The sequence below is a fragment of the Microtus pennsylvanicus genome, chromosome 10 (genome assembly GCF_037038515.1).
Source record: "Microtus pennsylvanicus isolate mMicPen1 chromosome 10, mMicPen1.hap1, whole genome shotgun sequence".
Lineage (NCBI taxonomy): Eukaryota > Metazoa > Chordata > Mammalia > Rodentia > Cricetidae > Microtus > Microtus pennsylvanicus.
The window spans coordinates 46,824,458-46,840,983 of NC_134588.1; the positions used below are offsets into that span (position 1 = coordinate 46,824,458).

At 44.6% G+C, this 16,526-nt stretch overlaps 1 protein-coding gene across 7 annotated transcripts in view; it reads left to right on the forward strand.

Annotated features, from left to right (window-relative positions):
• The first annotated feature begins 3,106 nt into the window (after positions 1-3,106).
• Positions 3,107-16,526, forward strand: part of LOC142858688 (2-5A-dependent ribonuclease-like) — a 32,122-nt gene continuing 18,702 nt past the window's right edge. Inside the window, exons 1-8 of one of the 7 annotated variants that reach the window (XM_075988268.1) lie at positions 3,107-3,202; positions 4,100-4,268; positions 5,587-7,191; positions 7,890-7,975; positions 10,787-10,992; positions 11,816-11,948; positions 13,157-13,281; positions 14,464-16,241. In XM_075988268.1, the coding sequence (XP_075844383.1) occupies positions 5,715-7,191; positions 7,890-7,975; positions 10,787-10,992; positions 11,816-11,948; positions 13,157-13,281; positions 14,464-14,635 (2,199 nt within the window). In that variant the 5' untranslated portion in view covers positions 3,107-3,202; positions 4,100-4,268; positions 5,587-5,714 and the 3' untranslated portion in view covers positions 14,636-16,241. Of the gene's footprint in view, positions 3,213-3,966; positions 4,269-4,626; positions 4,763-5,586; positions 7,192-7,889; positions 7,976-10,786; positions 10,993-11,815; positions 11,949-13,156; positions 13,282-14,463; positions 16,243-16,526 lie in introns of those variants that run through there. The other 6 variants (XR_012912067.1, XM_075988267.1, XM_075988266.1 and 3 more) reach the window with 6 other exon arrangements.

The window sequence follows — 16,526 nt, forward strand, 5'->3', positions numbered from 1 at the left end:
AATACCGGAAGGTTGATAAATTAGAATTAATGGATTCTTAGACTGGGAACTGAGAAGATAGCAGAAAGCTTTTCACACTATCTCAAGGTGAAACTCAGATACAGACTGCCATACTTTACAGCCTCCACTGTCAGAGCTCAGTTAGACGGTGTTTGCACTGTCCACTGTCTCCTGTACCTCCAGGCAGTGTATACTGGAGCCCCATGCCTCTTCCTAATGGCGCCAGTTTCCCATAATGGAGACAGTGCCTAACCCAGAGGTCAGTATCTCTGTCTCCTAAAGGTTAACTCAGTTCACATCTGTCGTTCATCAAGGATGGCCAGGACACTACTCTCAGTTTGCAGAGAGAAGCTCCGGCCTTGTAAGTAGAACATCCAGTTGTAAAATGAAATGACCTAAGTTGTTGGAGGCTTTGTAAGCATCCGAGAAAATAGCTCACTGTGAATGACTGATCCTTGAGCTGCTGAGAAAGCGGCTGACAGTCTGTTCTCATTCCCCTAGACTTATAACTTTATGTTTCTTTATTTCTACATTCTTATTTCTGGAATCTACATTTTTATTTTCTCATTCTTGGACTCTTCATAAGGTACCCATTCTGCTGCATTTTTTTTTATCCTTTCAACCCATAAGGCAAATAAACCCTTTCTCCCAAGCTGATTTGAAGCAGTGTCTTCCCACAGCAACAGAGGAAGCCAGGATTGTCACCCATGCATAGAAATGGAAGCGAGGCACACTGACAGCATGCTCCTTTACGGCTATGACTGCCAGACAGCCACCTGAAACTGAAGCCTGGCTGCACGCATTGCCTGAGACCCAGCTAGTGGTTCCAGAAGTTCAGGCAGAAGCTTTCTGTAGCTATGAATTAAGTTTGGTTGTTATTTATTACTCAAGGACAGAGACACCCAAGGTCCAAACAGAGTTTAACATCTCGAGCTTGCCAATTTTGGTGGCCATCTTTCTCTGGATGGAATCCAAAGTCCTTATAAGGGTCTCCAAGGCCTGACGTGACTTGAAACTCCACATCCCTTGTCCTCCTACTGCTGCTGCACTGGCCTCTAAGCTGTTCCTTGATTAGACCAGAAATTGTTCCTGCCTCTGGGCCTTCGTACCTACAGTTCCTTCTGAAGCATTCGTGTGGTGTGTTCTTCTGTCTCTTCCCCAAGTCTTTGTTCAAATGCCACCTTCTGAACAAAGGTCCATTCTTTTCCAACTGCTCTATGGAGATCCCCAGCCTGGTATTTAGTGTGTGTGTGTGTGTGTGTGTGTCCCAGTAGATAACCTCAGGTGTCATTCTTTAGGCACCATAAACCTCCTATTGGCCTAGAATGCAGCAAGTGGACCATGTTGGTTGGTCCAAGCCCTGAGAACCTGTTTGTGTCTCCCCAGCAGTGGGGTTGTAACTGGGCCACCCTGACCCATTCTTTATCACCCAGGATCTGGGGATTGCACCCTTCATCTTCTTTCTTTTCAATGTGAGTTCTGGGCATTGAGTTCAGGTCTTGTGCTTGCAAGGCAAACGCTCTGCTGACTGCCCTGTGTCTCCCGGACTCGCGTTCCGGTACTCTAAAGCCTCCCACATCTGCCTTAGTTTTCTCTATGGGTTTTTCTACCATGAGATACAATACACAATTGAATTAATTTTGTTCCCTGTCTGACTTCAACGAGAATGAAGTTGTGTCCTCTGTGATGTAGTCTAGTCTCCAGAGCACAGCAAGCTACATTTTCCTTATCTGTCAAATGGGGTGAAGACCAGTACCTATCGCAATATTTACTTCTCTGAGTTAGTATCTGTGAAGTGCTCAGAACAGTTCCTGAAGTACAGCCAAGAGCTATGCAAATGTTTCTGTAATTAGCATAACTACTATCACCACAACCACCACCAACCACATCAACTGTTAGGTATTTCGTTTTGGACAAGCCTCTCCTCCGACGCAAATAATTCCAATCAGACCAAATTAAACTGAATTAAAAGACGTCCATGTTTAATGCAATGCTCCTGGGTGACCCCAGGAAAGCATGGAGAGAAAAAGAGAGGAAAGGGGAGACCATGTGAAACCTGGAGACCACATATTCATTCTCGGGGGGAGGGGGTGCAGTTTAAATAGCCTGCGGGAGTAGTCTTACCCTTCCCTGGGGAAGAGCTACTGGTTGGCAGGCTCTCTTGATCCTCCCTGGGTGGGGGGGGGTTATGCCAGGAGCTGTGGTGAAGCCCCAGGGCAAACATCAACCACCACCACCACTACACAGCAACAGCAACGCCTCAACTCTCAAGCATCATTACCACCATTTTAACCACCACCACCAGCATAATCCTTGTTACTATTTATTATCTGTGCAGTTAGTAAAACAGAACACACAAAGAGAGATTGGAAACAGCAGGATGTATTGAGGCTCTAGGAGACAGCAGCTGTGAAGCCTACAGAAAAAGGGACTGTCTGGAACACCTTCATACCTGGACATTGTATTCTATGCTATTCAAAAACCAACATATTTACAGTGCTTGATAAAGGGCTCACCAGGTAAAGGTGCTTGCCAAACAAGACTTGTAACCTGATTTTGAGCTCTGGAACCCATGTGCATGTAGAAGCAGAGAACCCAGATCACACAGATGTCTTCTGACCTCCCCCAGCCTGCCCAAACACACACATCCTATCCTTACACACGATATTTGTCCTCTACTACCTGTAAGATTGCTTATAGTTTCTCTGTTCCCATTAAGGGACAGGCTCCATCCACGCGGAGCTTCAGGTTTGTGGATAAGCTGCTGCATCTCAAGTGCTTCCAGTCGTCACTGGCAACAGATCCTCTTCCTGCCCTGCTCCTGCTGGCTGCATAGTGGGTTATGTGTTTATTTTCTTGTTTCCCTCCAAGAACACAGGATTTGTGGTAACAGGGAAGATACAAGAGTGATTGGTGAAGTTGGGTCCTATGACCTCAAAGTCGAGCGCCCTGATGCCTTTCATGTCTGTTCTGCTTGCTCAAGGTAGAGTCTTTGTTTTCTTTAATGGGGAGAAAGATTGCTGGGGCTCTGTCTGGGCTGACCCTGTGTGTACAACTTCTGTTCTTCCGTTTTCTCACTCCTCTCTTGGCTCCGCCCTGCTGACTCAGTGACATGCCACAAGGAAATGTTCATCTAGGGGATGTTCTTAAAGGATCGCTGCTGCCAAAAGAACGGATCTGCTGGGGAGTCTGACTTTGGAAGGTAAGGTGGGGTGGAGCAGAGCCAGCTGGGCCTGAGGAGTCCTGGTTTGCCTATTCTCTCAGGGCTGCTGGGGGTGGGGATGGAAAGCCTGGAGGGTTTGTGTAGCAGCCCTGTGATCCTGAGCCCTCCCTCCTGAGGTTGTCAGTGTCCACACACTATTTATTTATGGTCCCTGCTTCTGGGGCACTCTGGAAGGACTTGTGGCGGGTGGGGGTGGAGGGGTGGGGGTGGGGGGGTGGGGGTGGGAAGAAAATGAAAGTGAAAGCAGGCTTTGTGTGCTGAGGGCTCCATTCCAGGCTGGGCTTTCCTCCTCTGCTCCTTACTTCACACCAGCTCACCTCACAGCCAGTTTAGTCAGGACTGGGGGCATCAGTGACTTCGGGAATTGGTAGTCAGAGTACAATGTGTAGATCTCAGAGAGGGAGGCGTTGTGCGGTTTGTAGCAGACACAGCAGTTTAGATGTTCAGGTTAAGAAGGGCTGACTGAGGACTGAACTGGATGAGTGAACTGGATCCAACACTAGAACCTAATGAGGCTACTGGCCTAAATGATGCTGGTCAGGAGAGAGGATTTGACACACACACACACACACGCACACACACACACACACACACACACACACACACACACACGTGCACTCACACACAAACGCACAAATTCACAAAGAGGCATAATATATACTCTGCCATTCAGTGCCCAGTACCTGCTACACTCCCTAACTCACTGTAACCTATGTCCCTGTTTATTGTTGTCCGCTATTGAGGAAACAATATTGTAAGTCAGCGGTTTAGGAGTGTGCAATAAGGAAGTAAAAGCCAAAAGCTGTGCACCCAGAAACCCAAAGCTGAGCCCATTAGTCAAGTTTTTCCACTACAACTCAAAAAAAAAAAAAAAAGCCGCACAGGGTTGTGAAGAGGACGGGCGTGGAGAACACAGTGGTGCGTGTAAGGTGACCAGCCTCACCTGGGAGGAAGAAACTCAGATGGACAGAGACAAAGAAATACATGTTTCTTCTTAAGGGAGCTTGCTCGCACTCCCCCAGCCCCAGGAGCCGCCAATTGCTAGGTAAGAACGTTTATAGAATACTGAAGAAAGCAGGCAGTTTTCAGAGGAGTCATGAGGTGTTAGGACGCCTATCATAAGAAATCTGCGTGAGGAAAACAAGATGAAATGAGCTAACTTATCCACCACTTCATTCAGAATTGTATTAAACTGTTTAATTTTTTATAATATCATTTTAAATATTAAGATATTTAAGATTAGAAAATGAAAATAAGCATGTGAGTTCTGAGTCACTTAGCATAGGCTTAGTCCAGCCTGAAAATTAATCTGTATGCATGAAAAAAAGAAATAATAGGAAAGGAAAGTGATAGAGGAAGGTCATTGGTTAATTAATAAAGAAACTGCTTGGCCCTCATAGGTTAGAACATAGGTGGGTGGAGTAAACAGAACAGAATGCTGGGAGGAAGAGGAAGTGAGCTCAGACTTGATAGCTCTCCTCTCTGGGGCAGATGTGATGAAGCTCCGACCCAGGATGGACGTAGGCTAGAATCTTCCCGGTAAGCACACCTTGGGGTGCTACACACATTAATAGAAATGGGTAATCAAGATGTAAGAATTAACCAGTAAGAAGCTAGAGCTAATGGGCCAGGCAGTGTTTAAATGAATACAATTTGTGTGTTGTTATTTTGGGGCATAAGCTAGCCAGGCGGCCCGGAGCCGGGCTGTGGGAAGAGGCCCACAGCTCCTACTACAGGAAAGGCCATGACTGCTCCTAGGTATGGTGGAGGAGAAAGTTTATTGTAGATAAAAGGGAGAGTATATGTAGAGGCAGGGACAGCTGGGAGAGTCCAGTGTGGACATTACCAGACTGAGCTGGATCATGTGGGGAGAGGTGGAAGGGAACGAATGAGGAAAGAGAGGGGAACCAGGGCAGCAGCCAGGAAGCTAATGGTACAAGAAGGGCAGGAAAACCAAGTGTCTGGCTTAAGTAAGAAAGAGCCCCTGCGGGAAGGACAGCCCAGTCCCCAGGCTAGAGTTCAAGGTAGAGAGCGCAGGGTCTGCCAGCCACACGCTGGAACAGGTAGAGACTGAGTGATGCTGGGAGAACCTGGCTGCCAGGTCCTCTTTGATAAGTTAAGTAGGCACCTCAGCTATTTGTCCCAGGTTTGAAACTTAACACTATACACTAAATATTGGTAGCAGTTGCTTTGGGGGCCTGGGACTATGGAGTAATAATTTCCTCATCTTAAATTTACATATATTCACAATAGTCTACAACTTAGAAATTTCTAATTAAGCAAGTAAATATGTTTAGTAAAGGCTTCTTACTGGTATAGCTGAGTTCTGAGTCAGACAAAGTCACCTCTTCTCTTGTCTACAGAGGAGACCTCAGAAGACGGAACAATATTAGCCCAATTCCTATCCCAAGACTCTCATAGCATCCCAAAGACACAAGTGTTCATTTCTCAAGGAAAAGGCTGAAAACACTAGGCAACTGAACTGACTACCATGGAGACCGCAGATCACGACACTCCCCAGGATGGAGCCACATCCTCAAGCAGTCAGAGGACCACTGATGAAAACAGTCTTTTGCTGATTAAAGCTGCTGAAGAGGGAAATGTTGACAAGATCCTGCAATTGCTGGACAGAGGGGCTGACGTAAATGTCTGTGAAGACATCGGGGGCTGGACACCTTTGCACAATGCAGCACAGCTTGGCAGGGTAGACATTGTAGATGTCCTGCTTCGTCATGGTGCTGACCCTCACAGGAGGAAGAAGAATGGGGCCACTCCCTTCATCACCGCTGGGACCAAAGGAGAAGTGAGACTGCTCCAGAGATTCCTCTCTGAAGGAGCAGATGTCAATGAGTGTGACTTCAATGGCTTCACGGCTTTCATGGAAGCTGCCGAGCATGGTAGAGTAGAAGCCTTAAGATTCCTTTTTGATAAGGGAGCCGATGTAAATTTGAGACGGGAGACAACAGAGGACAAAAAGCGACTGAAGAAAGGAGGGGCCACAGCTCTCATGAGTGCTGCTGAAAAGGGCCACATAGAAGCCTTGAGTGTTCTCCTCAATGACATGGGGGCAGAGGTCGATGCCCGGGACAACATGGGCAGAAATGCCTTGATCCGTACTCTGCTGAAATCCAAGAGTAAAAATGTGGAGGAGATTACTCGCCTTCTGCTGCACCACGGGGCTGATGCCAATGTGAGAGTAGAAGGGGGGACGACACCCCTGATGGCGGCAGTGGAAAGGAAACACAAAGGCTTGGTGGAGATGCTCCTGAGTCAGGAGGGCATAAACATTGACGACAGAGATAATGAGGGCAAGACGGCCCTGCAATTTGCTGTTGAACTCAAAGAGAATGAAATCGTCCAGTTGCTATGTGCTAAGGGAGCCAGTACCACCTGTAGGGATCTTCTTGAGATAGCCAGGCGGAATTATGACACTTCCACTATGGAGATTCTTTCCCGTTATGGAGCTAATGATCAAAGTGTCCCTCCTGCTGGTGACTGGTTGCCTCACAGTTCACGCTGGGGAGAAGCCTTGAAAAAACTCCACAGAGTGCATAGACCCATGATTGGCAAACTCAAGATCTTTCTAGATGATGAATTTAAAATTGCTAGCACTTCTGAAGGAGGCATCTACCTGGGGTTCTATGACAATCGAGAGGCGGCTGTGAAGGTCTTTTGCGAGGACAGCGCACGTGCACACAATGAAATCTCCTGTCTGCAGGGCTGCCGTGGCGACAGTAACTTCGTGACTTTCTATGGAAGGGAGACCTACGACACCTGTTTATATGTGTGTCTGTCCCTGTGTGAGTGGACATTGGAAGAGTTCCTGGGTGAACACAGAGCGGAACCGGTGGAGAACGGAGAAGATAAGTTTTCCCGCAATGTGCTATTGTCTGTTTTTGTGGCTGTCCAATCCCTACATGAGCAGGGATTCGCTCATCAGGATCTAAAGCCCCCAAACATTTTAATAGGTGAGTTCTTTGTTGTGGTCTTTCATGTGTGGCTGCAACAGAACATGGCAGATTAAGAGATTGGTAAAGAATGGAGATTTATTTCTGATCGTCATGGAGACAGTATAGTCACCTCTTGAGGGCTAAATTCCTGACTTACTCGCCTTTAGATCTGGTTCCCAACAACTATCATTCATTCATTCCTCTTTCTGGGGACTCTGTGGAATCTTCTAGAAGGAAGCAAAGCCTTAACAGGAGTGGGAACTGTAACTCAGATCCATCTCATTTCTGATTCATGAGGGTGATCCAAAGACCAGTGCAGCTTGAATCTGGTGGGCTTAACTGAAGGGAAAGCGATGCCAAGACGTTCCTAGACTCAGAACTCTCATTGTTAGCTGTTGGTTAGCTGTTAGTTACCCATAGACCGTATCCTTAACTATGGCCAGTAGCCGCATGGACATTGTGCTGTGTCCTAGGAGCTGTGAAAGTGGACAGCTGGTTAACTTCACCCTCATCTTTCTCTACTGTCTGTCCTGTGAAAATAAAAATATGTGTCCTGCTCTTGACAGATAACTAATAGAACAAATGAGGCTGGATTGAGTGAATGTATTATTATTGATCTTCAGAGATGACAGACTGCATATCATTTTACATATTTATTTAAATGTTTTATCACACCACAGAGAATACTTTTATTCACCTCTGAAACTGTCCCTTAGATGACAAGAAAGCAATTCGCCTGGCAGATTTTGATCAGAGCGTCCAGTGCATGGGAGATCCACGGGCGGTCAAAAGAGACTTGCAGGTAATTTCTGTGGCCGGGTTAAATTTTTCTCTCCTTTGCTTCCTTATTTGTTTATTACCCCACTCCCTAGGGTTAGGTAAGGAACTTCCTAATTTAATCCAGAAGGAAAGCTTTCCCATGGCTTCCCTCCACGGTGTCCACTGTCCTCACTCCCTTGCCCACAGTGGCATTTCTGTGTCTTTCCTCAGGAGATCTTTCACCAGGCTGAGGAGATGGTGAAATAGCTGAGTTGGCGCTAAGCTGCCTCTCACTGTGGTCCCTTTCTTTATCTGTGTTTCCTTCTTCCTCATCAGCTGAATAAGTAACTAATGCGAGGGTACCTCTTCTTCAGAGACTTCCAGGAGGCATTTCTGAATACCTCACAGGTTCCTTCTGGAAATATTTTTCTGCCTGAGGGTAAAGCAAATGAGATTTCCTCCCAACTCTATTCAAACTTACCTGTGGAGAACCAAACAAAGTCAGATAGGGAGACTCCAGACAGATCTGGAGTGTTGGAGTCAGCTTTCAGCTCCAAGGAGACAGAGCTCAGCAGAAGCCTCAGGACTATAAAACAACTCCTGAGAGGCCCTGTGTACCACCTTGGCTGCCAGGCTTGTTCAGATATGGCCGGACGGTTCTCTCCTGGATAGTAGCTAAAGGGCAATAGCTTTGCTTCTGAGTTTGGTGGTTCCTGACTTCTACCACCCTAGCATAACTGTCTCTTGTGCTGACCACTGCCTACTTCTCAGCTGTACCAAAGCCTGGTTTCCTTGGCTAGTACTGAGTCCCACCTGACTAGGAATGACTCTATTATCTGCCTCCTCTCAGTACTGTGTCCAGTTCCTAGTTGATTCTATGTTGTCCTCTTTGTTTAAAGCACCCTCCATTTTATATTTGTTTATTTTTAATATATTTTACATACTAACCAGTTTCCCTCCCTTCTCTCCCCCCATTACCTCCTCCCACCCCTTTTCCAACCCCCCTCCATCCACTCCTGAGGAAAGGTAAGGCCCTCAGTGGGAGTTAACAAAGCATGGCACATGAACTTGAGACAGCTCCTCCCCCCTGCATCAAGGCTGAGCAAGGCACCCCACTATAGAGAATAGGTTCCAACAAAGCCAGCTCATGCACCAGAATCAGATCCTGGTCCCACTGCTAGGGTCCTACAAACAGAACAAACTACACAACTATCACACATATGCAGAGGGTTTAGGTCAGTCCAATGTAGGCTCCCTAGCTATTGGTTTAAAGTCTATGAACTCCCATGAGCTCGAGTCATCTGTCTCTGTGGGTTTCCCCATAATGATCCTGAGGCCCCAAATTATATAATTTCCCTTCCTCTCTTCAACTGGAATCCAAGATCTGGGCTCAGTGCCTGGCTGTAGACATCTGCTTCTGCTTCCATCAGTCACTGGACAAAAGTTCTATGATGACAGGATAGTCACCAATCTGACCACAGGAGAAGGTCAGTTCAGGCACCCTATCCACCACTCCCAGGAGCTCTGGCTGGGGTCATCTCTGTGGACCTGCAGGAGCCTTCCCTGCACCAGGCCTCTCTCCAATGCCATCTTAGCACCACTATCAAGGTTTCTCCGTGGTGTCTTTTCTCTCCATCCGTTCCCCAACTTGACCATCCCGACTGAGCATGTTCCCATCTCCTCCACAATACCCCCCATCCCAGTTTACCCAGGAAATCTCAACTATTTCCCCTTCCCAGGGGGATCCTTGCATCCCTTGTAGGGTCCTCCTTGTTCCCTAGTTTCTCTAGGACTGTGGATGGTAGCCGGGGTATCTTTTGCTTTACATCTATTGTTCATTTAAGAGCAAGTACACACTGTGTTTGTCGTTGGGTCTGGCTTACCTCACTCAGGATGATTTTTTCTTCTAGTTTCATCCATTTGCCCACAAATTTTATGATGTCATTGTTTTTTTTTTTTTACCTCTGAGTAATAGTCCATTGTGTAAATGTACCACATTTTCTTCATCCATTCTTCGGTTGAGGGGCATCTAGGTTGTCTCCATGTTCTAGCTATTATGAATAATGCTGTTATGAACATATCTGAGCAAGTGTCCTTATGCATCCTCCCTTGACTTATCCACATTCTGTCAGAACATCCAGGACCTAGGTGAATCCTGCTGTCAACAAGTCTATCCTAGCAGCTCTGGACCAGGATGGCCTCCCAGGACCCTAAACTGTAGGCCATGTGTGGCCTTGAGAGCTCCTTGTACACAGGGCTTTGCCTTTCTTACCTAGAACTACATATTTGGAGTCCAGAGTGCTAACATGACATCATGGGACCACAGGAATATAGCCCAGAGGTTCCTTAAAATCCCTCCCATCCTCCATTTCCACAATGTCTGGACTAACTACTTATGCATCACTGTGAGAACCTGAAAGAAAAAGGGTTTGCTTGAGTTCACAGTCTCAGAGGTTTTGACTCAGGCTAGATGTGAGGGATTGATAGACCAGCTCATCCTGGACAGGAAGCAAATCTCAACCACAACTGGAAGGGACTTGGTCAAGGTATAGAAACCAGGACAATCCCCCACTGCACCACTTCTTCCAAATAGGTCCCACCTTCCAATGCTCCACTACTTCCATATAAGTCTACTGGCAGTGTGAGTCCATCATGGGCCATTAGGCCAGAGCCCTCATGATCGTAATCTTCTCTGTGAATGCCATCTCAGACATACTTAGAGATTCCTCTTACTAATCTTCTAGGCAGATTGGTGACCAATGAAACTGACAATAATAATACTGTCAAATCTTTCAAGCTTACCCAAATAGGTTACCACATTGCAATTTTGGCTTGATTTATGGCTTCCGTGCAGGCCCTAGGACGGCTGGTCCTCTATGTGGTAATGAGAGGTGAAATCCCTTTTGAGACTCTGACGGCTGAAAATAATATAAAGGTGGCAGAAAAGTCTCTAGACGAGGAGACTAAGGACCTCATTTGTTGCCTGTTTTCCCCTGGAGAAAATGTAATGAACTGTCTGAAGGACCTGCTTGGCCACCCTTTCTTTTGGACCTGGGAGAAGTAAGTAGACCTCGGGTATGAGTGACAGAAGTGGTTCTCAAGTTTCCTGATGCTGCGACCCTTTGATACAGTTCCTCATGGTGTGCTGTGAAGGCGGATGATTCTCTCCCGTCTGCCAGTTCTCAAATAACCACTCTGAAGCTTATATTACTTCTAAACGCTTAGTTTTCAGATCTGGCTTGTTACTAGCTAACTCTGAGACTTAAATTAACCCTAATTCTTATCTATCTTTAGCCACATGGCTTGGTGTCTTCCTCAGCACAATATTCTCATCTGGTTTCTCTCTGTTTGCCAGCGACTCTCTGACTCCACCTTTCCTCTTCCCAGAATTCTCCGTGTCAGGCTGCCTTCCCAATCTCTTTCTGCACAGCTATCGACCAATCAGCTTTATTATTAGCAACGAGCATAGTTCACAGCACTGGTGACCCCCAACCATACAGTTATTTTTGTTACTACTTCATAGCTGTAATTTTCTACTGTTCTGATTGTAATGTAAATATCTGCTATTCAGGATGTCTGATATGTGGCCCCTGTGACAGCACCATTTGACCATAAATGGATCGTGAGCCACAGGTTGAGAACCACTGTGGTATGAGCAGCTGTCAGGGCTGGGCATCAGCAGGCCCAGGCTCTCCTCTCACCTTGGCAATGTAGGCAGTGTGTCCTTGGGAGGGGCAACAACTTACTGGATTCTGGTTTTAACTATTGAGGAACAGGTGGGAATCAATGGGGTGGCCTCTCCCATCATATAAAGTTTTATTAAAAATCAAAGCTCATCAGTTTTGTCTTTTTGAAAAAAAAAAGATCTTTCTATCACTCTCAGCCGCTACAGAGCACTTCGGGATGTGGGGAATGAATCTGACATCAAAACACAAAAAAATGAAAGTGAGATTCTCAAACTACTAAACTTTCAGACACCTGAGCCTTACAGAAGTTTCTATCAGTGGATATCTAAGGTATGAACACTTTCTTGGTCTAGGAATGAGGGTATATGTAACAATTTATGCTGCCTTTTCTAAGTTATTTTCTACACGGTGTGTTGTTACCAGGAAGTGAGTGGGATCATTTTCTTCTCTTTATATGAGCCCTCTTAACACTTTTGAGTCTCTGTTTTTTCCTTCAGAGCAAGGAGCCCTAAGACACTGTCATTAAGTTCTGCCTTAAGATGGTCTTAACCCAGCCCATTTCCCATCCTCTCAAGTCTGGCTAGAAGTTCTATTATCATGAGAACGACTGACTAAATAGAGCCTAAGCCAAGGAGGTTCTCCACCATGACTCCACAGCTTAGACACACTGGACACCTCTGCTGCCTGTGAGCAGTCCCTGTTCCAAGGACCCACATTGTGTTGAGAAAACACAATGTGAAAAAGATAACTTTTCAAATTTTTCCTCTTCAAGACATATTCTGCTAAAATTGAATTTAGGGAAACTCTATAAAATTAATCAGCATCTCAATCTGTATCACAAACTCTCATTATTGTAAATTTACAAACATTTCTCAAATCCAACTATGTTTTAGGCCACCATCACAGTCTGGACACTGTAAAGCAGAATAAAGCATGTTCCCGTGAGGTGCGGATATCTGCAGAGATGACGCTGTGTGGTGCAGCTCATGTACAATGCACCCTGGGAGAATCCATGATCTTCAGGTCTTTGAGACCAGCAGCTTCTCTATGTCATCCCTCTGCTCTTCTCTCTGTCTTTGTTTCTGCTTCTCAGTTTGTTTTCTTTCCTTCCCTTGTCTCCACTCATAATTGCTAATTTAATATAAATTTTCCTTGCCAGTCTGCAAGTCCCATGGGGCAGAGACAGCCACTGTGTGCTGGTTCTTAATATGGAGTGCGTGTGCCATGATTAAAGACGTGCGCCACCATCACCTAGCCCACAGAGGGTTTTAATAAGCATACTTAGGCACACTTCCTTGGGAACTGAGAACAGACAAAAGAAATCAGTCCCTTAAAATGCTTCATTCAAACTAGACCCAAAGCCCTGCATTGCACAGTGGGTCATGGATGTCATGTTATTTCGTTTGTGTCTGTCCATTTGTCTTGTTCATTGGTAGAGGGCATTTAATCAAATTTGTATTTGGTCTTTGTTATTAACACGCCATCAGGATTTGTTTCATATAATTATAGTATCTTGGGGATAATGTTTTGTTTTTTAGATCGACCAAGATGTTATGAAACACATGAATGAAAAAACCAAATTTCCTTATGAGAACACTGTGGGCCATCTGCTAAGGTTCATTCGAAATATGGGTGAACACATCAATGACAACAACAGCAGAAGGTAAGTGTGGCTTTCACTCTTGTGAACCCTCCATACAGGGAGAACAGTTAGAAAATGCAGTTCTGAGTCTGTCACCGTAAAAAGAAAAACATTTACTTTGATTAAGAAAAGCAAATTGAGGTGGGGGTGTGTGGCACATGCCTTTAATTCCACAACTTAGGAGGCAGAAGTAGACGGATCTTTATGAGGACAGCCTGGCTTACACAGCACGTCCAAAACCAGCCAGAAATGCATAGTAAGACCTTGATAGAGAAGAAGAAGGAAGGAGAAAAACCAAAAAAAAAAAAGAAAGAAAGAAAAGAAAACCAGATATTTTCTGTTTTGAAAAGGAATCTCTCTGAGTCCCTGTGGCTTTACAATCAGTTACAGACATGCCCAGAAGGCTCTCATTCTCTTTTTACCTTTGCTGAGTTCTGAACAGAAGTGGCTTTCTGTGTGAATAGAATAGAAGCCAGGGCCACTGTATAAATCAAATGTAGAGTTACAAAATTTGAGCAGTCCCCACAGTAGTTAAATCATCTTTTGTTATCAAAATTGTTATCTGCAAACACACACACGCCTTATACCTCAGGATGTTTTTTTTTCATTATTTAGGGATTGTATATAATGAACTGGAATTGTATCACTATTTTGCTTACTTGTTTTTTAGAATTCTGTATAAGTACTGTATTTATATTGTTTCCACCCTTCCCTCCCCGTTTCAACTCTTCCTGTGCTCCCCTCAACTCCTTCTCAAATTCATGACCTCATCTTTAATTGCTGCTGCATATACACACATATGTACAGATGCATACTGAGTCCACTGAGTGTTGATCATATGTGTTTTTCTTTAGCGCTTATCACTTGGGATTGGAACCTCTCAGAGCGGTCTTATTCCTGGAAAGGACTAATTCTCCCTCTCTCGGCACCTATTAGTTGCCTGTAACACCTATTTATCTATGGATAGGGTCTTGTGAGATCCAATCCCCCTACCCCAGTGCTACTACCATTTTTAATAAATGAACAAACAAGTTCAGAATAATTAAATTGCACAGTTATTAAAGAGTAAGGAAGCATCTTAATTCATCAGATTACAAAATCCTTATTGTTCCTGCTATAGAATCAAGTACAGCTGCCAGGGCATACTCTAAGAAGGAGGAAGAGTTAGGAGCTAGTGGGCTGACTATATGTGTTTCGTTTCAGAGTGAAGAAGACGATCGGAGACCCTTCTCGTTATTTTCAGGAGACATTTCCAGATCTTGCCATTTATGTCTACGAGAAACTAAAGGACACCAAATACAGAAAACATTTTCCTCAGACTCAATCAAGCCTCAGTGTGCCCGAGGCAGCAGGACCAGTGGACCTACGGAGCTGAGTCTTACAAGTTCAAGGATCCAATTTTTAATGTGCATAGTTCCTGGGAAGCTGAATATCTCTGATCTGTTAAGCAGTCTGGTTGCTTGTGAGGCCTGAGTTGGGGAGCCAGTGTGTCAGTTTCTGATACAGTTAAAAAGCACTGCACTACAAAACTGTATTACTCCAAATTGCATTTTAGTGATTGAATTGACATTGTGAGGCTCTTGTGGCAAGCACCACCATCCACTGGAGTCATGTGACCGGTATGATTCCTACTACATTAATTGGACCAAAGGAATGAGTGTCAAGACCCCTGTGGCTGTATGTTTTATATTTATCTCATTTAATTCTTTCAATGAGATTACAAAACAGAATTTATCATCTCCATTTAAGAATTTAGGTTCAGAGCATTGCAGTGCCTTGCCCAAGGTCATACAACCTGTCAGAACAGTGTCCAAAAAGACGTGATGTTATTGTTGCATCGCACATGGGGGCGTTAAAAACAATCAACGTCTCTTCTGGGTGAAACTCTGAAGGAATATGCCAACACATGCAAAGGGCTCCAGGAGGCTTGGTCAGTCATTCAGAGTTTGGTACCTAGCTAAAAGAATTTCATTCTTTCTGGAAGCACCTTTTCTGGTTTCTCATGATCTGAAGGTCATAGTTCTCACTTGGAGTCTTTTGTTAGTGGCAGAGCTGGGGGCATTGGCACTGCTGGCATTGAGTAAGGATGAACCAGGGATGCCCTCAACCATTCTGTGATGCATGAAGTAGCTCCCCCTCACAATACCACACTGGGCAGACTAAATATTAGTGGTGCGAGAAAGACCATCAGAAGGGACTGGGGCACGTTTGAGCTGGCCCTGGGTCTAGGGCTGTGAAGAACATGGAACACTTCCCAGAAGAATGACTTGGGTGTGTTTTCTAGACGCTGCATCTGAAATGGAGTGGCTCCTTCTGGTGTCCCCTCCCTCCCTTCCCTGCTCCATGGTGCAATGCTCTATTTATGGTGCTGTCCTCAGCTCCCTGACACATTGTCACCTCAGTATATGCTTAGTAAAAATGTTTACTCCATTATGTAATATTTGATGAATCTTCACTGAGTAATCACTGAACCATTCTTGTACATGAATGATGAGGATAAATTGCATAGACTTTAGAATTTATAATTTATACCTACATATTTTCGTTTTGAAAAAAGTACTGTAAGGTAAGCACTGTGATCTTTGTTTTGATAATGAGGAAACTAAGGGTAGAAATATTTTTCCGTACTCTGGGCATGTAGCATGAGATGTCACTGCCTTGATTTGCACAGATTTTCCTCTGTGACATCTAGTGTTCTTTCCACCTACCATTGTGGTTGCTAAGATGGAGCTTTGGAATGGGAATTCAATGGTGTCTTATATTCTTTCCAAAGAGAAGGTATCTGGAAATGACTAGAGTTATGGTCCTCTGGAAGAGACAAACTAACAGGTTAATGGGTTTTGAGCAAAGTGATCTCTTTAGATTTTAAATTTGAGCTTTGTTATCTGACTTGTATATGTCAATCAAAATGTCCATGTGTGAATCATACCCAATAAAAAATTGAATCATTTCATTAAGTTCATTCAACTTTCTGTTAGTGACTTGTGGTGTCCACAATAAAACAGATGAATCAAGCAATCCTTGGGTAATTTAAAAACTATATCTATCTATTTATATATATATCTATATATATTTTATATACATATATAGTTTTTAAAAGTATATATATATACTTTGAGAGGATTAGTCATAGAAAGAAAGGAGAACCACTACCTATGAGTAAATAAGCAGTGGACACTCCTTGTCCAGCCCAGCTATCAGTTGTCACCCTGTTGTGTGAAGCCATGTACTTATGATTTATCAGCTTGAGGGTTTTTAAGAAATTG